Source organism: Salvia hispanica, unplaced genomic scaffold, assembly GCF_023119035.1.
Source record: "Salvia hispanica cultivar TCC Black 2014 unplaced genomic scaffold, UniMelb_Shisp_WGS_1.0 HiC_scaffold_80, whole genome shotgun sequence".
NCBI classification, from domain to species: domain Eukaryota; kingdom Viridiplantae; phylum Streptophyta; class Magnoliopsida; order Lamiales; family Lamiaceae; genus Salvia; species Salvia hispanica.
In genome coordinates this window covers 1-22,301 of record NW_025952577.1, presented here as the reverse complement: position 1 = coordinate 22,301, position 22,301 = coordinate 1, and the positions used below count along the sequence as shown (strand labels likewise).

The 22,301-nt window shown below is 36.0% G+C and overlaps 3 protein-coding genes and 1 long non-coding RNA gene across 5 annotated transcripts; 2 read left to right on the top strand and 2 right to left on the bottom strand.

Annotated features, from left to right (window-relative positions):
- Window positions 1-605: 605 nt before the first annotated feature.
- LOC125200087 lies at window positions 606-1,898 on the top strand. The gene is made up of 2 exons (XR_007172665.1): window positions 606-713; window positions 986-1,898. It is a non-coding gene; the product is annotated as an uncharacterized LOC125200087 (long non-coding RNA).
- Window positions 1,899-2,218: 320 nt separating this feature from the next.
- On the top strand, window positions 2,219-5,981 carry LOC125200089 (probable disease resistance protein At1g58602). Its single transcript, XM_048097868.1, has 5 exons — window positions 2,219-2,276; window positions 2,758-2,836; window positions 3,061-3,806; window positions 3,902-5,646; window positions 5,740-5,981. The coding sequence occupies exons 2-4, from the start codon at window positions 2,784-2,786 to the stop codon at window positions 5,623-5,625; spliced, it is 2,523 nt and encodes an 840-aa protein (XP_047953825.1). The 5' UTR covers window positions 2,219-2,276; window positions 2,758-2,783; the 3' UTR covers window positions 5,626-5,646; window positions 5,740-5,981.
- A 7,335-nt stretch (window positions 5,982-13,316) lies between these two features.
- Window positions 13,317-19,928, bottom strand: LOC125200086 (probable disease resistance protein At1g58602). Of its 2 annotated transcripts, none has more exons than XM_048097865.1 (3): window positions 18,784-19,928; window positions 13,744-15,517; window positions 13,317-13,583 (listed from the first exon to the last, which is right to left on the bottom strand). In XM_048097865.1, the coding sequence occupies exons 1-2, from the start codon at window positions 19,832-19,834 to the stop codon at window positions 13,755-13,757; spliced, it is 2,814 nt and encodes a 937-aa protein (XP_047953822.1). In that variant the 5' UTR covers window positions 19,835-19,928; the 3' UTR covers window positions 13,317-13,583; window positions 13,744-13,754. The 2 variants fall into 2 exon arrangements, with proteins under 2 accessions (XP_047953822.1, XP_047953823.1); XM_048097866.1 differs by lacking the exon at window positions 13,317-13,583 and adding an exon at window positions 13,615-13,643.
- A 389-nt stretch (window positions 19,929-20,317) lies between these two features.
- LOC125200088 (putative disease resistance protein At1g59780) lies at window positions 20,318-22,257 on the bottom strand. The gene is made up of 2 exons (XM_048097867.1): window positions 21,614-22,257; window positions 20,318-20,531 (listed from the first exon to the last, which is right to left on the bottom strand). The coding sequence occupies exon 1, from the start codon at window positions 22,210-22,212 to the stop codon at window positions 21,625-21,627; it is 588 nt and encodes a 195-aa protein (XP_047953824.1). The 5' UTR covers window positions 22,213-22,257; the 3' UTR covers window positions 20,318-20,531; window positions 21,614-21,624.
- Between the last annotated feature and the right edge of the window lie 44 nt (window positions 22,258-22,301).

The following is a 22,301-nucleotide window of genomic DNA, read 5'->3' as shown; positions in this document are numbered from 1 at the left end:
ACTACCGCTACCGCTACCACCCGCGTTACTCATCGCTCGATGATGCTCTTGAACAGAAAGTTAGAGAGAGAGAAAACTCGTTAAAACAAGTGGTGCAAATGAAAATGAAACGAAAATCGCGTTTATATATGATTTTTAAAAAAAAAAATCGAAAATCGGCGCTGGCCGATCGGGCCTCCACAATGGCGGCTAGCCGATCGGCTAGCGCTTCGGCCAGCGACGAGCGATCGGCCAGCCCACGCCGATCCGCTTCGCCAGAAATCGCGTTTGCCGATTGCAATGGTTCGGCTAGCCGATCGGCTAGCGCGACGAATCGGCTAGCCGGTCGCTAGCCGACCATTGCGGATGCTCTAAAGATAAGATGAGACTAAAGTTGTTACGATGATTGCTCTGCCACACCTAATCCAGCAGAATAATTATAATTAAAATACAAATTGGGAAAACTAGTATGTGAAACAAGAATTAATAGTATTAAGTAGTATTAACACAATTGTCGAAGCCAGCTAATTTTGTCTCCATTATTAGGTATTGTAGTTTGTCTGGTATTGATGTCTTCATAAATTTTATCAACAATAATTATTTTTATATTCTCCACTTAGTCCTAACTAAATCACTAGTTGAATTTGAGCACTTGTAGTTCAAAATCACTTCAAACCCTGAAATCGGAAAATCTATTCGAAACAAGCAAAGATAAGAAAAAAGATTACAAAAAGGTATTTTCCTTTCTTCTATGAATAGTTTCAAAGTTCATCATATAAATATATATGTTGATTTTCTTTATTAACCCAAAATTTTGAATTTGAATTTTTTTTTTCATAAATTTGATTCACTTTAGAAGATCTGGTTCATTATATAAACGATTCAGCGACTTTTTTTTTAATATATATTTGTGTTACGACAGATTTATGTATTTTTCCATGTTTAGATATTACTTTAATTGATCAAAGTCGATAGTTTGTAACAATTTTGATACGAATCCGGGTAGAGCATAACCAAGGAAAGAGAGGTGAAGGAGTGATAATGAGCCAAGCCGCAACTGGGGTCAGATTTGAGCAACGATTCGCCTATCCATATGATGTCCAAATGCTGTTCAAAGACTACCATTGCCTTCATCGTCGAAAGATCTTCGCGTGCGTATCTTGAACGATTCAATCGGAGCTCGGATGAGGGAGTTATGGTCATTTTACGAAAGTCGCGCAGTCAAGCAAAGGAGGCTCCAGAAAGTTCACGCGGGCGGGTGTTTTGTTATATGAAAACACCCGACCGGGTGATTTGTGTCCGAGAAGAATTCAAAAGGCGGGATTTTGAATTATTTTGAGTGCCTTTTCATATTCCAACCCTAGTTTGAGTGACTTTTCATCTCCCAATCTCCCACATCTATAAATAGGGCCTTTTGTATCTTTTGTAATAGATTAGAGATTAGATTGAGTTTAGAAAAAGAGTGTCTCCTTTGTGAGAGTCCCTCCCCATGTTGGGTGAGATGAATGTTTGGAAACCAAATCCATGGCCGGGCTATGGTTATTTGGTAGTTAGCCCGGGGTTAGCTACTTGGTATGTTTGCCTTGTGGTTGGTCCGGAACTAGCCACTTGGCAATCTTCACAACTAGTCTCATGTATCTAGTGGCGGAGCTTGAGTGAGAGTATACCCTAGGGGCGGAGCTCGAAAGAGTATACCTCTAGTGGCGGAGCTCGAACGAAAGTATACCCTAGTGAGCGGTGTGGCTAGCCGGTGGGGTCGATAATAATGGTTCTTTGTAGCCATTTGCTCACTCCCCAATTTCTTCCATTTCGATCCCCCTCGTCCATTCTATTTTTGTTCTATCTTTTTGTGGGATGGAACACCTATCCTTTTTAGTGTAATATTTATTTAAGTTTCAATGTAATGTGTTTTTATGTTATTGTTGTAGTGTTTTTAGTTTGTAGTTTTTAATTGTGTGTTGCTTTTACAAGAACAAGTCTTGGGCTAATTTTGGAGATTCTCATCAAATTTAGTGTTAATTTTGGATATATTCAGAATTATTTTCATGTTTGAATCCATATTATGACTGTCTAAGCCACCTAGCTAAACCTTTTTACATACAATTATTTTATTGTATATTGTGGACTCTTAAATTTTATCAAAATTTAAGTATTTAATATTATCATGCTAAAATTTGACCATATTGAGTTTATGAATGTGTAGTTGATAAAAGAGAATATATATAAAAAAACAGAGTGACTGGATCGGAAAATCAATTCGACACAGGCAAACAAAAAGAAGAGTATTTCACAAAAAGGTATTTTCTCTCCTTCCCTTTATACAGTTTTAAAGTTCATAACATGATTGAAACATTTTCAGATTTTCTAAATCTTCCATAATGATTTTCAGAAGATCTCGTTCGGTAAAATATGCACGATTCAATCAACGCTATGTTTGTCATGAAGCATTATATTAATTGCAAAAAAAAAAAAAAAGTTGTTTAAATCTTACTGAATATTTAATCAGGATTTATAATTCTTAAGTTAATTAATGGAGTATTATTGTGCACTGTACATGTGGATAGGCTGTGAAATTAGCTAAGAAGATTTACCAATTTAAGTTGCATGGAAATCTTAAACAGAGAAAATAAAGGTTTACAAAAACATGTGAATTTTTTTCAGATACAGGGGACTCTTAAAATTTGTTAAAATTATCATGCTAAAATTTGACCATGTTGAGTTTATGAAATGTAGTTCATAATCTCTTCCAACTCTGGAATATATCACACTTGCTTGTAGATACATTGATAAAAGAGAGTGACTGAATGGAAAATTCAATTCCACACCGGCAAACAGAAGAAGAGAATCATACGAAAAGGTATTTTCTCTCCTTTGTTTTATATTGTTTTAAAATTCCTCACATGATAGTAAAATTTTCAACTTCTCTAAATCTTCCATGAAGATTTTCAGAAGACCTTGTTTGGTACAATATGCATGATTCAATAATAAACGCTGTGTTTTGTTTGTCATGTTAAGATCCGAAAGCATTATCTTAATTATTTTGTATAGATGCAACGATCTTATTAAGTGCAGTTATTGTAGAAGCATAAACATTATGGAGGCTGCGGTCTTAGGGAAGATACAAGATCTCGAGAGTATGCATGTTATATATACAGATTACCTTAGACGTTTCAACGTCGAGAAAAAAATTAAAATGCTTAAAGAGATGTTGGATTTCACGAGAGAGTTGAAAATGGAAGAGAGGAGCAGACTAAAATATTTGATGGCTGACTTGGTCGAGTTGGCTCAAGATGTTATGGACCTGAGCTTTGAAATTAACATTTTCAGCCGCACCTTTAGGAACCTCGAAGATGAGATCAAGATGACAAAGATGCGGATGACAAAGTTTGGAGCTGGTAAGAAAAATATTGGAGACGAAAAAGAAGAAGAAGAAGTTGTGGTGGGGTTGGAGGAAACCGTTAAGAAGTTGGTTAAGAAAGCGATTGTACCAAATTATTATGACTCGCAGATTATGACTATAAAAGGCATGATTGGTATCGGGAAGACAACTCTCGCCAGACAAGTGTACAAGGCCAGGGCTAGCCAGTTCCAGTGTCATGCTTGGGTATCCATTTCTAGTGACACGAGTAAGAAAGAGATACTTATGAAACTGATTCACCAAATGGTGGAAGGATATGAAAGAGATCCGTCATTGGAAGAAATGGACAACAGAAGTCTCCAACAGATGCTTCGTCAGCACCTCCAAGGATTGTTATATTTCATAGTTTTGGACAATGTGTCAAGAGAAGCGGAATTGGAGTACATCTTGAAATGTCTTCCATCTCCAGGTATATATTTGACCCAAATGATCTAAATTTCACACTTCATTGCCTTCCAGTTTCCTTTTATGTAATAATTGTTCTTATCATGCATTTACATGCAGGCCATACTGGAACCAGGTGTCTGTTACTGTTAACAAGTTGCAATGAGATTAGCACAACTGAAAACCATTATACTTATGAGATGCAAGTTTTGGATTCTGATAAGAGCTGGCAATTGTTTTTGAAAACAGTCGATAAAATTACAAGTGAAAAGAACAAATTCTCAAAGGAGTTGGAGAGGAAGGGCAGAGAGATGCTGAAAAAATGTTGGGGTTTGCCGATGGCTATAAAAAATGTTGCAAGGAAGAAAGCAAAACAAAGACTTTCAGGGATGGCATGGGAAGAACTTTTTGATTCAATTGATTTGAGTGAATCATTGAAGTTATTGGAACCGATGTATTTGGAATTGGAGAAAGAGCTCAAGCCACATTTCTTGCTTCTTTCTCTCTTCAAGGAGAATGCAATAATGAGAGACGAAAAGTTGGAACAGATTTGGGCTACAAATGGATTAGATTTTGAAAAAGGTATAAGGGGTTTAGCTCGTAGGTCGATTATTGAAGTCTTTGAGCATGGCTTCCACATGGGAAAGAGAAAGTGTCACCTCAATCCTCTACTACACATGCTATCAAGCAGAAAATCAGAGGAAGAAATGGGCTTGGAAATTTTAAGCAGCAATGGAAATATTAGACCTTCTCAGAGTGCCCGTCATCGTGTTATCCATTGTGAACGTGGGAAGTTTAATTATTTCACGAATCAAGATAGTGAACAACTTCTTTCTCTCATCTTCCATGGAGGCGGTGGCTACTTAGACAATGCTAGCTCGTCTTATTGGGAGAGTTTTGAACGAGTCAAAATACTTGACATGGAAGATTTTGGGGTGAAGACTTTATCAGATTCAATCGGCACATTGATTGAGTTAATTTACTTGGGATTGAGAAATAATTACTTACAAGCGATCCCACACTCGTTGGGGGGCTTGAAAAATCTCGAGGCTCTTGACATAGCTCAAAACTTTATGGTGGAGGTCCCGGACATTATATGGGAAATGGACAGCCTTCATCATCTCCACATGTCTAATGTGATTTTCCAGAAGCCCTTGAAAGTTGATATGCTGTTGAAACTGAAATCTCTAACATACATCTCGATTTATGATCTCGACATGTCTAATGTGATTGAACTCCGAAAGTTGGGCATTGAAGAAGTTGATGAAAACTCAGATTTAGGAACACTCTTTGCAACACTAGCTAAGGTTACGAACTTTGAGATGCTTTTCGTGAGAGGGTTTCGTTCCAGAAGAATTCCATGTTTGGACGGAATTGGTGTTATTAAATACCTCAAGGTACTAAAACTGGAAGGGTGTATAGGTAGGATACCAAGTGCAGATAATATGCCTCTTCATATTGACTGCATAACATTGGTAAATACTTGTCTTGCCGAAGACCCCATGCCAATATTAGAGAAGCTCCAATTCCTAACCCACCTCAAACTGCAAAATGCATACACTGGTCGAGAAATGGTGACCCAGGGCGACGGATTTTTCCTGCTCCAAGTGCTTTGCATCAAAGATCTGTGGAATCTTAGAAAAATTGTAGTTGATGGTATAGCAATGTTGCATGTCGAGGAAATAGAAATCAGTAACTGTCCAAAGCTGGAGACACTCCCGGAAAAGATTCAGGTGAGGTCTCACCTGCAAAAGTTTAAAATGGTAACAACCAAACACATTGCAACAAAGATCAGAAATTCAGGTTTGACCTCTAAATTTTTTGAGGTGGATATCTCTCCATAGTTTGAAGTTGATATATATCTGGTTAGTTGAGTGTATTAATTTCTTCTCTCATTTTCCCTTTGTGTATTTGCAAATACTAATTTGCTCTACATTCTTCTTTCATGTTCCTGATAGGGCCTCACAATCACGAGACATAGAAGTCACCATATAGAAGGCCCAACAGCTGGACGACCAAAGAGGAAGAGATCGCGTCTAACGAAATTCGGAGATTTCATCAATTACTAGACCATTATTCTGTAATATTTTCTTGTTTTATCTTTGTTTTATTTTCGCAAGAATATTATGTTTTATTAGATAGTTAGAGTCAATCTTAGGTTTTCTTCTTAATTCATTCCCAAGTCGTAAAGTCCGAATTAAGCAGGGGCAATTCTATAAATTATAGAATTCCCATAGATCGAGTCATTGAGAAATAAAGCATATCTTTTTCTCATTCATGTTACAAACCCTAGCACCTCAACTAGGGCAAGCTTATTTTCTCTTTAATCTTATGCCGTCAAACACCCTCCGCCTCACGCCAATCCATCTGCCTCCGCCGCCGCTACGATAGGGTGAATCACGCACCCTATTAGTTCCCTTTGTCTTTGTAAACAAACTACATTAGAAAGATACAAGTTGTAGAAGGTGCAATGAGACCGATACGTGTACCTCGACGAGCTCGGCCATTTCTTCACCACCGCTGTTGCTCCTGAGGGCCATCACCAGACCTTGTTGCAAACTACATCAACCACGGTATCTTTATGATTTCGTCCTTCACTTTTGGTATCTAATTAATTTGTGTAGGGATCAGACCACTCGGGATTCGCTAATTACCGGGACCTCTTTTATTGATTGAGTCCGAGATGGCTAATCTCAGAGATACAAGCCAATACAAGAGTGATACTAAGATTACACTCTACACTAGTCTAGGGAGATACAATTGAAGAACCCTAGACTAAGTTCAAGTAACACACAGAACTTGAGTCTTCATTTCCTTCAATAATCCTGCACACTTAACTAGAATTTGTTAGTAACACAAGAATGATCCCGCAGGATCTAAAACACAGAGAAACAAGTAAGACAAAGGTATAAGCACCAGAATATGGAATATGGCTCAGGTCGCAACAGACGATTACACCGGGCCAAGAACCTCCCCAAAGCTTCAACCAACCGTCACAAGGGAGTATTACTGAACAAGGACCCCAGAAACCCTAAGTTTCACCGGTTACAACCACAGTAGGCCTCCTCAACACGCGGACCACCACAAGGCTCTCCAAACACTATCACACACCAAGATCTCTCACAACACCACCTCCAAGCAAGTAGATTGGTCACAGAAAGAAGACTGACCCTAGGGTTTGAGAAGGAAACCGAAGAAGTTGCCTAACACTCAAACTAACCACTAGATCTCTAGGAAACTGAGAATCATCGGTGGAGACACAAGCTTGAAGGAAAACTCCGACTAAAGCCGCCGGAAAACTAGAGAGAAGGCAGAGCAAGTTCGAAGAGAGAGAGAGTCAGGCGTTTCAACTGAATGAGGGAAGTGAGAAGACTTCTTCTCACTTAACAAACACACTCCAGATCCAATGGCTGCCCTCCAAGATCCGCGTGGAGCTGCCTACGTGGCGGCCGGCCATCCAGGCAAACAGGTAAGTAGCGGGGCAACTAATACATTGGGCCTGCACCAGAGTCTTGGGCTCAAATATTAATTAGATTAGGGCCAGCCCAATAATTAATACATAAGTCCAACTCTTAGAGGTTCACCAATATTCAACAATTTGCATGTATCGTATCAAACGTAATAATAAGAGAGTCAAACCGCGTAGGTTTAAATAAGCACACAAATTTATTGTGTCTATTGTACAATTTAAGTTCGAAAAATATATGAAAGTGATGATGTTGGAAAAATACATCATAACACAGCCGTCTATTACTTATTGTATTAGAGTTCCTAGAACTCTTTTCTTATGGTAGATTTCCTAGTAGTGTAGAGTTCCAAAATTGTATTGATTGATGCAGTTGGGGAGCCTCAAATATCCCTATAAATACTAAGGTAATGAGGCATCTCAAAATATAAGAAACATTTACAGAAATAAGTCTCTACTTCTACTTCCATATTCAAAAAGCCTTTTCAATCTTCAAATATTTCTCTCGATTACCATCTTTAAAATGGTATTAGAGCAGGAAACCAACAAAAAACCTCCAATGAAGGTAAATCAAATATACACTCTCGAACTATTGATCGAGACAATTTCAAATCTAACTGATTTGTACAAATCCAACACAAACCAAAGCCAAAATTCCTACCTGCCGAAGAACCTCAAAGTAGGATCGAAATGCACTGCTGCAGCAACACAGGCGAACAGTGAGCTGGATAGTTAGTTGATTTTGATTCGTTGGATGAAACGATTGTAACAAGATCAAGTGAAGATTTCACTTTATGCGTTGGAGTATAAAAGAAGCCAGCTAGTAGTTGTAGTTGTAACTCATTGAATAAGAGAAAGTTTCCTCTCTTCAAATCTTCTTACTCTCAAGAACACACACCCTCACATACTCACACACTGATACAATCGGTCACGCATATTCTCAATAGATTTAACAATTTGCAAATAACTTGGTCTACAGTCTTCGTAGAAAGTGCAATGTCCACTAATAAGTGTACCTCAACGAGCACAGGAATAGGGGCTGAACTCACCGGCTCGACCACCGCTGTCGCTCCCTCCGTGGGGTCGTTACCAAACCTCATCGAAAAGTTCATCGACCATGGTGTCTTGAAGATTTTGTCTATTATTGTTTCCTTAATTTATCATTAATTTTTGGTATCTAATTGATTATCATTAATTCTTGAATTTGATATATCTATCTGGTTAGTTGAGTGTATATTTTTTTTCTTTCATTTTCCCTTTGTGTATTTGCAAATAACTTGACTAATAAGTGCGTAATGTCGACCGTGTTGAATTAATTGTGGCCTATTATTCTTTGGGCTTGTTTTATTTCTGTCTGGACTGTTGTTTTTCCTTTGGCCGAGCCCAGAAGCCCAATCTCTTAAGTGAGAGAAGCTGGATTGCTGCCACGTGTCCCTCTCACTCGGATGGTGTTTCCTGACCGTTGGATGGAGGGTTTGTGAGTTGTGTGGTTATGAGATGTGTGAGCCGGTTGGTTTGCTCATTCATTCGATACTCCTCTCTCTCTCACTTCTCTCTGATTTCTCTCGACTTCTCCTTTTGCTTCTCTGGTTAATTCTTTGGGGTTACTCACTATTCTTGTGTGAATATCCTAGTGTTGAGTGGAAGGAAGGCAACTGCTTCGGTTGCTTGTGGTGTGAGAACGAGGGTTTCTGATCTAAGGGGTTTCAGTGACCTAATCCGGTGTATAAGGGTGATGTGGTGAAGGTATTGACGGTTTGAGGATAATCTCCAGTCAATTCATCGGTGCTCCCTTGGATTTGGTTCTAGTTGAATAGATCTGGGCTATGTGGCGGGCTCTGAGCCATTTTCTGTGATCTATTTCGTTTCCCTTGTGATAGCTTCTGGTTTTCTGATCCGAATGGATCATGTGTGAAGTTACTAACCTTCTTCTTGAGTGTGCAGGATTCTTGCTAAGGAAGATGAACCAGCTAGGGTTTCGGTTGAGAGATCTGTAATAGTTAGGGTTCCAATTCTTGTATCTTTTGTACACTTACACTTCTCTAATAGTGTATATCAGCCGCGTGGGTGAGAGTTTGGCTGAGCTCTCTTGTACAAGAACAAAGAGGTCTTGGTAATTAGTGAATCCGACCCTAATCTGATCCCTACAAAGTTCAAATAATAATTTAACAAAGACAAAAGCAAGCAAGGGAAGTGAAATCACATCTTCCCAGCCACCTTCGAAAGATTTCAGCACAAAGATCTGGTAAAACTACGAATCTTAAGAATAACTTTCATGCCAAGGAGATCATGAGTATAGATTTTAGCACAAAGATTTTGGACAATGAATGGATGCTTCAACTCATCCCAATGAGAAAGTTCCCAAACATCATCCAAAACAATGAGACATCGCTTCTCTTTTTGTATCTCACAGTCTCTCAGTCAACTCAAAGTCGCTCAGACTTGGAACCTCCTCCTTTATCCGTAGCTCATTGTTCACACTAGAAACACTCTTCTTATTCTTCTTCTGATTCGCTAGTTGCCTCAGAACATCCTCCCAAACCGATCGACTCTCGCATCCTCTCTCCACCTTCACCAGACCACTGACAACGGCGACTTCCTTGGATTCCCTCTAGACTCCCCATTTACTTTTTCACTAGACTAAAACATAATGATACTATAAAAACTCTATATTTTCTTATTACTCGTTTTCTTAGAATAACTTTCCAACCAAAGAAAACACGTCAAAACTGAAGAATGTGAGAGAAATGAGATACCTGAGTGAAGACTAGTCCTTGATGATAATGCAAGGGACATGGCGGACTTTGTGGAAACCCTGATGGTGATACCCTTTCGCTCAATTCCGGCATTTTTTTAATTACGAGAGTTTGAAGGGTAGAAATGCCACTCAATCCCTCTGGAACCATCTCTAGACAAGAACACTCTCCGATTGATAATTTAGAGAGAAGGGGCATGGCTCCGGACTCCACTCTTCACTCCCTCATCTTTGGTAAACCTCTTAATGCTAGCTTGATCTTGAGACGAAGAAAACTGTTCGCTATAAACTTCATCTTCTCCCCAACAAATGATTCCCAATATCACTACAAAAAAAGTCAGTTTACCGACGGAAAATTTTCGCTATGAACTAGCGACGGAATTACCGACGAAAATACATTAATTAAAAAGAAAAAAATATTAGTGACAAAAAATTCCGTCGCTAATTCCGTTGCTAATTCGTAGCGAAAATTTTCCATCGATCAACTGACTTCTTTTGTAGTGATAATCGCAATCTTATCAAGCAAGGAAGCTTTCCCAGTATCCCCATTGGATCATCCTCAATCTCGGATCCAAACAGATCCAACAACCTAAGTTTCGAGCTCATCACGTCATTCCCGCACTCTTGCTAGCGCCTTCCCTAACTTTGAACTGATCCCCAAGTCATGAGATTGGGACATGTCAGAGCCTTCCCCAGCATTTGCTCACCTTTTAGGTCGCAACTGCCTTCGATATAAACTCTACAAACTAGTACTATCTTATTCCAATTCGTAATGGCATTCATGGTAGATGACAAGCTTTCTTTGTCATGTATTTTTGCTGCAAAACGTTGGAGATTCTTCATTCTGTCCATACATTTGAATTCATATCTACTATCAATGTGTAGTAGAGTCTCCAATCCATCAAATCCCTCATACATTTGAATTGATAATAAATGATGATCAATTGAACAGTGCAATACACTAAGAAGGTGTTATTAAGTTTCTATAGCAAGTTACAAATTGTGTAAAACCTTAAAAATTCTTTCAAAAGTATTTGGCGAAATAATCTTATAAACAATCTATATACTATAAAGTAAGCTCCAGTAGCTTATAAGCACTTCAAAAATAAACTAATATAGTCATACAACTAAGATGATTGTGTAAGTCTATAAGTGCAATCACACAAATACTCTGCATTCACTATATCTCTCAATTCAGTCACGCATGTAAATCCTATAATTTTTTGTATCCAAAATTGGTCTCGTACATGTTATTTATGTAGGGCTAGGTGGTCTTACTCTTTTTTAAGGTAATACTTAATCGCAATTTTGACAATAAGGAGAAGCAAGTGAATTGAATTTATTTAAAATAAATTTTTCTGCTACATAAGAATTTTGTAATTATACAAATAGAAAAAAAAGGTGTGACTATCTTGGCATTTGGCAAGATATATATATATATATATATACACCTAACGCCATTAATGAATTGCGCTTTCTTTAGAATTTAAAGATTTGAGATATTTTATACTACTAGAAAATAGAAAATAATTAACTTTACATAATAAATGTGCAAAAAATTTTTTTTTTTTTTTACATTGATATAAAGAATCTTGACATAGGGGGTAGTAGACAATCCATCCCATGTTAATTAGCATGACTGGAATAATAGTTTAAAACTGACCCTGGAATGTTTACATGTTAGAATTTTTGGACTTCCACGTTACTAATTTAATGTATATGGCTATTTTTCAGTTGTCCAATTAAAGTGATCCAATAAAGATTAAAGTTTGGGCTAAAGTGTATTTATTTGTTATGGAAATAAGTGTAGATACTATATGGGATTTTCTATTTGATGAGGGACCGAATAGAAAATAAAGGGGTTTATATTTAATATAAATATAAGCTAGGGTTATGGTCCCTAGACGTCAGAAGAACGTTCAATATCTTTGTATTCTCTCGGCAGACTATTGTGAAGGACGTCTCTGATCGTTTGAAAGATCCATAGCCGCTGCAAAGCAATTCCGTCGTTCAATTTGTTATGGATTAAGGTACGCTTTTGCTTTACAGTTTATGCTCCTTCTCCGTCGTTCTCGGTTAATCATCATAGAGAGCTTTAAGTAATTGCTCACTCAATTATTCCAACATTCCATGCTGAAATGCTTTATCTGAGAGATCAAAGGCGGTCATCTCGTTGTAGAGCTTCTTGGCAATGGCAGTCTTGCCTGGCCCTCCCATTCCCCACACTGTATAATCCGATCCTTTGTGTCTTTCCCTAAGTGATGAACAAGCAGCTCCAGCTCATCCTCCATGCCTACGAAGCAATCTCCCATCTCAAAATAGGGAGAAGTCTCTCTTGACAAGTTGTTTCCAGTCGAGCTTTCCGCCTCTCCATTTGGATCAGTGATTATGCTTCTTTTTATGTTGTTTTCTTGCATATCCTTGCTTATCCTCTCCACACTAGTTGTAATTTACAACCGTATGCTTATCACAATAGGGATAAATATAGACCTACTTACCACTTTTCTTTTTAGTTTGTCTCAAATAAGATGACACGTTACTATTTTGTGAAATTCTCTCTCCAATTAATACACTTAACAACCACTTTTTCTCTTCCCAATTAAATATTCAACTCAATTCCTCTAACCATTTAATACTTACAATCACATTTTTTCTTTTCAATTAAATATATTAACCAACAATTCCTAAAATCTCGTGTCAACTAAGACATGTGTCATCTTAGCCGAGACGGTGAGAGTAGTATATAATGAGAATATTTAGTACTAATTTACAACCGTATTCTCAACTTGTGAATTTAGTTGACAGTTCAATGAACACAACCAATTATTTCAGCTTTATCGAAGGAATATAGTCACTTGATAGAGCAAAGAAATAGCAAGCGATTCCTCACTCAAGTACAAACGCGAAATCCAATTTAGATGAGTGGAAATTGGCTTAACTGAAGTGTTGTGGCAACAGAAATTGTCACATAAGATTTATTTTTTCTCCAAATGTCAGATGTATTTTTCAGTAAGAAGATCGCAATTAGTATGAAACTGAAACTAGATTCAATATGATCAAACTAATCAAATTGAAGAAACTTTATAGAAGACGAAGTTGAATTGACGCTTCCTCGATCAAAAGGCCGGTTGACGAATATTTTGACCAAGAGGTGTTGAAACAAAGAAAAGAATATCCAAAAAATAATATCCTTATGGATATAGATTCAATCAAATCTGGTACTCCACAAAATAATATTTCCTTGTATAAGTGTTCAATGATCCTAATGGATCGACTTTAAACATGATTAATCGAGCAATTCAATACAAGCCAAATTCAACGGAAACACATACTGAATTCTTCAATTTCAACATTTGAGTTATTACAAACCATCAATTTCAATTCAAACACAACATCATTTCAAATAAAATATCTTATTAACCAACGCTACACAACTTCAAATTACCAAGATTCCAAACAATCACTTATGCACAAACACATAGTAACTAGGAAGGATTTGCCTGCCAGAGAACAGAGTACAAAAAGGAACACTCAGAGAAATACAACAACGTAACTGAAGCAAGAAGGGGAGGATATTTAACCTGCAGCAAAAGAAAATTAAAATAAAATAAAAGGGATGAACAGCTCTCTTGTTATGAATTCTAATGAATGAAAGAAAAATATAATGACAGGATTAGAGTTTATGATTTTATTTTGCCAACCATCAAAACTAAAGAAAGAAAAATGTGAGAAATGAGATACCTGGGTGAAGACTAGTCCTTGATGATAATTGAAGGGACATGGCGGACTTTGTGGAAATCATGTCCTGATGGTGATACCCTTAATCCCAATTCTGGCATTTGTTTAATTACAAGAGTCCGAAGGGTGGAAATGCCACTCAATCCCTCTGGAATCATCTCCAGACGAGAACACTCTGCTATACTTAATTTAGAGAGAAGGGGCATGGCTCCGGTCTCCACTCTCCACTCCCTCAACTCTGGCAGACCTCTTAATGTTAGCTTCTTCAGGCGAAGAAAACTGTTTGCTGGACACGTCAATTTCTCCCCAACAAATGATTCCCAATAGAATTGCAATATTGTCAAGCAAGGAAGCTTTCCCAGTATCCACATTGGATCATCCTCAATCTCAGATCCAGTCAGTACCAAACACTTAAGTTTCGAGCTCAACAAATCATTCCCGCACTTTGTTAGCGCCTTCCCTAACTTAGTCCTAATCACCAAATCATAAATATTGGGACATGTCAAAGCTTTCTCCAGAATTCCCTCACTTGTTAAGTCGCAACTTTCTTCAATCCAAAAACAAGAATTGCTTATCTTTTTACAGTTCATAATGCCATTCATGATAGCTGACAAGCTATCATTATCGTGTATTCTTCCATTAAAATTTTTGAGATTCTTCATTCTGCCCATACATTTAAGTTCATGACATCTACTATCAAAGAATGCTAGACTCTCCAACTCATATACTCCCTCATCCAATCTTAGTCGATAGTTTCTAATGTTTTCATCTCCACAGATAGGAAGAAGCAAGTGTTTTAACCGCAACATCTCCTTAAAAACATTTGGAACTACAACATTCGCTGAACCTGTTAAATCAAGGGTATCCATATATACCAAATTCCTCATGGAAGAGGGTAGCTTATCAAGTTCACAGTTATATAAACGCAAACATCTAAGGTGAACAAGTTTAGTGATTCCTTTCGGTAACTTCCCTCCCGTAAATTTGAATCTCACGATAACTAGTTCTCTTAGCAATTTGAATTTCTGAAAATCAAGTATACTTTGTGGGCGGAACTCAACAACGTTCGACTCTATGAGATTGGATAACTGAACAGACCTGATATGCTCGCTGGTATCTTCTCCACAAGCCACTGTATGCTCGTGCTCGACTTCACTTCTGAAATTGATTGCCAAATATCGGATCTTAATATGTGAGGATGCTTCCCGTAGAAAGGTACTAAGTTTCCCACCTTTATACTCCAAACTCAGCGCACCAAAATCCTCTCTTTTTCCCAATTTCAAACATAGTTCTCTTACTACATCATGAAGTTTGCAGCTCTTATATTTTGCATTTCTACTTGCTTCATCATAATCATTATAAATTTCAACTTGAAGAATGGACCTGGAGGCTAACTCACTTAAGTACAGATCACCGATGTCCATTAAAGAGTCTTCCTTGTCTCCAATATTCTCATATGAAATCATGCCTTGTGCTATCCACATCTTATATAGATCCCAAGTAAGTATGATTTCATCCTCAACGAAAATACCCATACAGAGAAAGCAAGGCTTCAAATAATAGGGTAGACTTTCATAGCTTAAATTAAGCACTCCATCGATCTGCTTTTCATCTCCATATATGGCTGCTTTGATGTCCTCATTTACTGATTCCCACTCAATAATCGATGTTTTCTCTCTCAAAACCCCACCGAGTAAACAAATTGCCAATGGCAAATACCCACATTTCTGCACCATTTCTTTCCCAATTTTTTCAAATTCTTCTTCCGATGCAAAGTCTGCGTATTGAAGTAATAATAAATGACAATCAATTGAATAGTGCAATTGACTAAGAAAGTGTTCTTATAAGAATTTTGAAACAAGTTACAAATTGTTCAAGAACAGGTCCTTAAATTTAAATTTTCTGCCACTTGGAGCTTCCTTGTCAGTAGAGAAAAAAAAATACCGGAAACTATGCATTTAGAAGGTCCTATCCATGGAGCTATGTGTGCGCTTTTGAAAATATAATGAACTAATTTTACACCTGAGCGATGCATCATTTACATGTCAAAGTCTGCCTATTGAAGTAATAATAAATGACGATCATTGAATAGTGCAATTGACTAAGAAAGTGTTCTTATAATTATGTTAAAACAAGTTACAAATTGTTCAAGACCTTAAAAATACTTTCAAAGTATTTGGAAAAAAAAGCTTATAAATCAAACTACTATTCTGTCATAAAATAAGCTAGCTTATGATCACTTCAAAAATAATTTTATCAACTCAATTTATATTTTAACAATTTATAAGCAATGGTTAATTTACAAAAATAGTTCTAGTGTGCTGTGTATTTGAATTATTTGCTTTAATTTGATTTCTTTATAATTTTATCTCTGTTATGACTAATTATTTCGCTAGCTTATAAGATCAATTATTGAGATATTTTTCATAATTTCAAATCTATTGAAAGAGCTCATGTGATTTTTTAATTATAAAATTAAAAATGATTGATCTTAAAAATAAAATTTACTATTTTATTTAAAAGTTACTAATATTTCTATAAATTAAAAATAATATTTTTATGAATAAAAATTACTAGTATAATTTTTCTGAATAAAAGTTAATGTTTTGTACTAATAAAAGATATTCTTCTTACTAATAAAATTTATTATTTTAATAAATAAAATATTATTATTTTGAATAAAATTACTCTGTGCTCCGTATTATTTTTGTGAACAAAAGTTATTGTGTGATTAGTGAAAATTATCTTTTTTAAAAGATCAATAGTCGTTTTGCATTTATCATATGATGACTTAGACCCTTCGAGTCTCCAACCTATTGAATGGAAACGTGTTACCAATTAAACTACATTTCATCATCGTATAAAATTTACTTCAAAAATTAATAGTATTTGGAATAAAAGAATTGCAATGTTCCAACTAATAAGAAATTAGAATTTTGAATAGTAAATAATTAAAATAAGAATTATGTAAAAATTCTTAAAAACAAATACATATACTTAGTCAATATTAATATATCATGTATCAAAATTTTAATTTTTTCATGAAATTAAGTACCTAAGAACACTCCCTCTGTCATTTATAGACGGCATGGATTTAATAATAAATTTGATGAAGTAAAAGAGAATTAGAAAAAAGTAGGTAAGTAAGAGAAATATGGTGAAAAAGTATGTAAAGTATGATAGATGGGATAAAAAGGTAAAATATGAGAAATAGACTTTCCATTTATAGACATTAGACTATTTTTTGTGAACATCCTAAAATGGCCAAATGAAATTCTTTTCATGGATGGGGGAGTATAATATTTTTTAGTATAACATAAAAGTCAAAATATTAACTACATAGCTTTAAATTATTAAATACATTAGTTAAAATATGTGATTTTTTTTATATCAAGTTCGACTATGACACTCTAAAAATAAAGAATTTGTATGATATAAATTTAGAAAGTAAAGATCAAATCAAAATCGTAAATACAATTAATATAACAAAAATCCTTAATCAAATTTTAATTTATTTCATAATTTAGTGATTGCGCTAAGAACTCTAATACTCCTCTATCAAGAAAAAGAGAAAATAAATTACTTATATAGCCTTAAAATGTTAAATAAATGAGTTAATATGCGATTATTTTTTATTTTTTAATCGAAGTTCGACTGTAATGTTAAAAATTTAAGAGAACAAATTACAAATTGAGCAAATATATATTCGTTAAATACTGCTCTAGAAACTACACATGAGGATCGATCAGATATGTATTGTAATTTATAATGGGAATCTTAGTTAGGGAAAAAAAACAATGTAGAGAGAATTGATCAAATGTGTATTGTAATTCGTACATGATAAAAAAATTATGATATTTTTCAGGTCAGTGATAAAAAAAAAAACAAATAGTACAATTTATTTTATAGTTTTGTTTTTTTTTAATTATGAAAATCATTTAAGTATCATAGTATCATCTAAAATTTAAAAAACAGTACTCCCTCCGTCCCCGAATACTTGACACAGTTTGTCATTTCGGTCCGTCCCCGAATACTTGACACAGTTCACTTTTTCCATTTTTGGTAGTGGACCTCATATTCCACTAACACATTCCTACTCACACTTATTATAAAACTAATACTTTAAAAGTAGGACCCACATTCCACCAACTTTTTCAACACACTTTCCATTACATTTCTTAAAATCCATGCCGGGTCAAACCGTGTGAAGTATTCGGGGACGGAGGGAGTAGTATTTATTAATTTTAGTTAATTTTATACTTATTTATTAGTAAGATATATCTTCGACTTAAATTAATTATATTTGATGCAAAAATATACATGTATATCTTCGACTAATTTAGAAAGATATATATCTTCGAGTAATTTATTTCATTTTGCTTGGTATATATTCAATTATTATTTCGTATTTTATATTACGAAATATTAATTAATTTAAGTTATTATCATTCGTGAATTATTACATTATATATTACTATATTTTCTAATACATTATTATAAAGTGGACTCATAATAATCATAAGCCTTTTAGTAATAATTTTTAGGAAATGCTAATTTACTAATACAATTACATTTCTCGTGAAACGTAAACACAATTATTTAAATAAAAAATAATAAAGAGAGGAAATACGACAGAGAAGGTATAAGAGAGGGGTTGTATTGAAAATGGATTCTCTTCAAAATATGAGATCCACTAATCTACATTGGTCAATATATAATATAGTGGGTGATCCATTCCGCTATAAAGTACTTCCGCCAATCTAAATTACTTGAATTGTATTTATTTTTTATTGTCTCAAGTTATAACGTTAGTTATTTTCTTTTTCGGTAAGATATATAATATTTCTCTCTATTACTTTACTTTTTTTCTCTTTCCAACTTAACTATTTTACTAATTTATTTTATCTTCATTACACTAATAATGTGAGTCTCATTATCCATAAACAATACATTAGATACTTTTTCTTTTTCCCTTCTTTTAGATCAATTTTGCATTAGATAGTGTCTATTTCTAGAAGACGGGGGGAGTAATATAAAACTAACCTGGAATGTTTCCATGCTGAAATGCTTTGTTTTTGAGTAGTTCCAAAGCAGCATTCACATGTAAGAGCCCATGTTTCACTGCCAATCCAATCTCTGCAACCTTTTGTTCCCGTGTTGTCACCAATATTTTGCTTTGCAAATTTTGGACAACGAATGGATGCTTCAACTCATCCCAATGAGAAAGCTCCCAAAGATCATCCAGAACAATGAGACATCGCTTCTCTCTTTGTATCTCACATAGTCTCTCAACCAACTCTGAGTCGCTCAGACTTGGAATCTCCGCCCTTGTTCGAGGCTCATCGTTCAGGATTGAAACGCTCCTCTTCTTTTCAAGCTGCCTCAGAACATCCTCCCACACAGATCGACTCTCGCATTGCTGAGTAATGCAAACCCACGCAGAGAGATCAAAGTCGGCCGTCTCGTTGTAGAGCTTCTTGGCAATTGCGGTCTTGCCTGACCCTCCCATTCCCCACACTGAAATAACTCGATGCTCTGTATCTTTCCGTAGGTGATGAACAAGCTGCTTCACCTCATCCTCCATGCCTACGAAGCAATCTCCCATCTCCAAATTGGGGAAAGTCTTCTTTGACTTGTTGTTTCCACCCGAGCTTCCCCCCTCTCCATTTGGATTCATGACTATGCTTCTTTTTATTCCGTTTTCTTGCATAGCCTTGCTTATCCTATCGATATTTGATGTAATTTGTGAAATCTCGGAGCCTAATTGGTGGAGTGAGTAGCAATCTGTCAAAATGCAGGAATATTTGCGGACGAACTGTGTGAGGCCTCTTCTGCTTGAATAAACTTGATAAGCTGCGTGTCTTTCAATGGCGGATTCGGATCTGTAGACCAGATCTCTGATCTCGGAGATCCAATTGGAGATGGTTCTGCTTTCATGTCGTCTTTTATCAGCGTCTTGGAGAAAATACTTCATCTCCTTGAGCTGCGACTGGAGCTCTTTCACTTGATTGCCCACACCAGCTAAAAACCTTCCCTCTTCCAATAGCAAATCACGGATAGTTTCAAGAGCAATCGACACCACTGCTTCTGCCATTGCAACAATTCCAAGCTTTGATTGTTTGGTCAACGGCGCTCAGATGTGAAGAAACAAGGAATGAAAGAAGCAAGTAAAGGCGCTTGCATGATTGATGTGTTATTATACACTTGAATTAATTAATTCTAGTATTTAGCATTTGTGAGTTGAAACTAGTGAACGTCACGTGAGTGCCAGCTACCATTGCCACATGATTAAACATAACAAAATTAATTAGCATGTGATTAGTGGCTTGATTGTCAACTATGTAGAGTATTTAATTACAAGATGCTCCAACTATTGCCGCCTAACGTGCGATTAAGAACAAAGTAAATGCACAGCTTGTACAACTTTTTTTTTTCTATTGAACATGATTAGAGTTGGAAAGTTATGTCCATTTTCACAATTAGAATCAAACGGTTGTATGTTTCTTTTGGGAATTCTTTAAACATATGGAAGGAACCCAATATATGATATACGCCAATTGGAAATGAGAATCAAATCTGAAAATCTTCCATAATCAAGTCTTTAAATCTCAAGGTTCAATTTCAAACATCCCGAATTTGAACTTGAGGCAGCTACTTACTTCTACAGTAATACTCGAGCATCATCGTGGTGTAGAAATCGTGAGCACATAATAATATCACAAAGCAGAATTGAATCGATCAAATCAGGCTGACCTCGGAGTACCTCCGGGGGTAGAGTTTACGATTGAATGCTATTAAATGAACATAAAAACATAATGACGGCATTAGAGTTTACGATTTTATTTTGCCAAACAATATTCAAGAGCTTAATTATAAGTCTCAAATGAACCAACATCTTGTAATTATGCATTTTTCAGTAATTATGCCTAATTTAGCAGGATCAAAGAATTATAAGAAATTTAAATTATTAATTATATGAAAAATGAAAATGAAAATTAAAAGAACAGATATAACTACTTTTAATCTGTTACATGAATGTGTTAAGTGGTTTACTGCTAGTTTCTAGTAACAACGGGCAACATATTTACCTCAGTTAAACTTTAGATTGTGTTACCCTAAAGAGATAAGATTAATAGTTGTGATTTACGAATACGTGGTGCGAAAAAAATTAGGAGACAGAAGTGTTTTGGTTTTATAGCAATTTCAAGAAAAAATAATTATGCATGCCTAACTTAACAGGATAAAATTACAAAAATTTTGCATAACACAATGCTTTTAATTTGTCACATGAGCTTATTATGTGGTTTACTATCCAAAATATTGCAATTCAGGGGGTGTTCACATCAAAATTGAAGAAAGGAAATGTGAGAAATGAGATATCTGGGTGAATACTATTAGTCCTCGACAAGAATTAAAGGGACATGGCAGACTATATGGAAATCTTGTCCTGATGGTGATATTCTTAATCCCAATTCTGGCCCCATCCTCTCCACCTTTACCGGAGCACCGACAACGCATACGTCCCTAAATCCCCTCTAGACTCCACATTTCCTTATTCACTCGACTAAAATATGATACTCCCCCTCCGCCTCAAAATAATGAGTCATATTTTGTCATTTCAGTCTGTCCTAAAATAAATAGTATGGTAAGTATGTTCAACATTCCACTAACTCACGTCACTCACATTTTATGTTAAAACCAATATTAAAAAGTGGACCTCTTGACTTTTCCAATCCACTATTCTTAAATGTGACTCCTATTGTGGGTCGGAGGAAATATCAAAAATCAATCTTTTCTTATCACTCATTTTCTTAGGATAAATTTGCAACCAAAGAAAACACGTCAAAACTGAAGACTGTGAGAAATGAAATACCTGGGTGAAGACTAGTCCTCGATGATAACTGAAGAGACATGGCAGATTTTGTGGAAATCATGTCCTGAAGGCGTTACCCTTTTTCTCAATTCCGGCATCCGTTTAATTACAAGTTTCTGAAGGGTAGAAATTCCCCTCAATCCCTCTGGAACCATCTCTAGACAAGAACAGTCTGCGATCTTTACTTTAGAGAGAAGGGGCATGGCTCCTGACTCCACTCTCCACTCCCTCAACTTTGGTAAACCTCTTAATGTTAGCCTCTTGAGGCGAAGAAAACTGTTCGTTGTACACCTCATCTTCTCCCCAACAAATGATTCCCAATATAATCGCAATCTTATCAAGCAAGGAAGCTTTCCCAGTATCCCCATTGGATCATCCTCAATCTCGGATCCAAACAGATCCAACAACCTAAGTTTCGAGCTCATCAAGTCACTCCCGCACTCTGCTAGCGCCTTCCCTAACTTTGACCTGATCCCCAAGTCATGAAGATTGGGACATGTCAAAGCCTTCTCCAGCATTTGCTCACCTATTAAGTCGCAACTGCCTTCGATATAAATTCTACAGACTACTATCTTATTCCAATTCGTAATGGCATTCATGATAGCTGACAAGCTTTCCTTGTCATGTATTCTTGCTGCAAAACGTTGGAGATTCTTCATTCTGTCCATACATTTAAATTCATGATATC

Bases quoted from the DNA above. Each gene is read 5' to 3' on its own strand.
- LOC125200089 (XM_048097868.1), top strand. From the start codon at position 2,784: ATGGAAAATTCAATTCCACACCGGCAAACAGAAGAAGAGAATCATACG. The intron at 2,837-3,060 runs GTATTTTCTCTC...CAGTTATTGTAG, and splicing joins GAAGAGAATCATACGAAAAG to AAGCATAAACATTATGGAGG. The intron at 3,807-3,901 runs GTATATATTTGA...ATTTACATGCAG, and splicing joins GAAATGTCTTCCATCTCCAG to GCCATACTGGAACCAGGTGT.
- LOC125200086 (XM_048097865.1), bottom strand. From the start codon at position 19,834: ATGGCAGAAGCAGTGGTGTCGATTGCTCTTGAAACTATCCGTGATTTG. The intron at 15,518-18,783 runs GTTAGTTTTATA...TTCAATACGCAG, and splicing joins TCAGCATGGAAACATTCCAG to ACTTTGCATCGGAAGAAGAA.
- LOC125200088 (XM_048097867.1), bottom strand. From the start codon at position 22,212: ATGAATGCCATTACGAATTGGAATAAGATAGTAGTCTGTAGAATTTAT.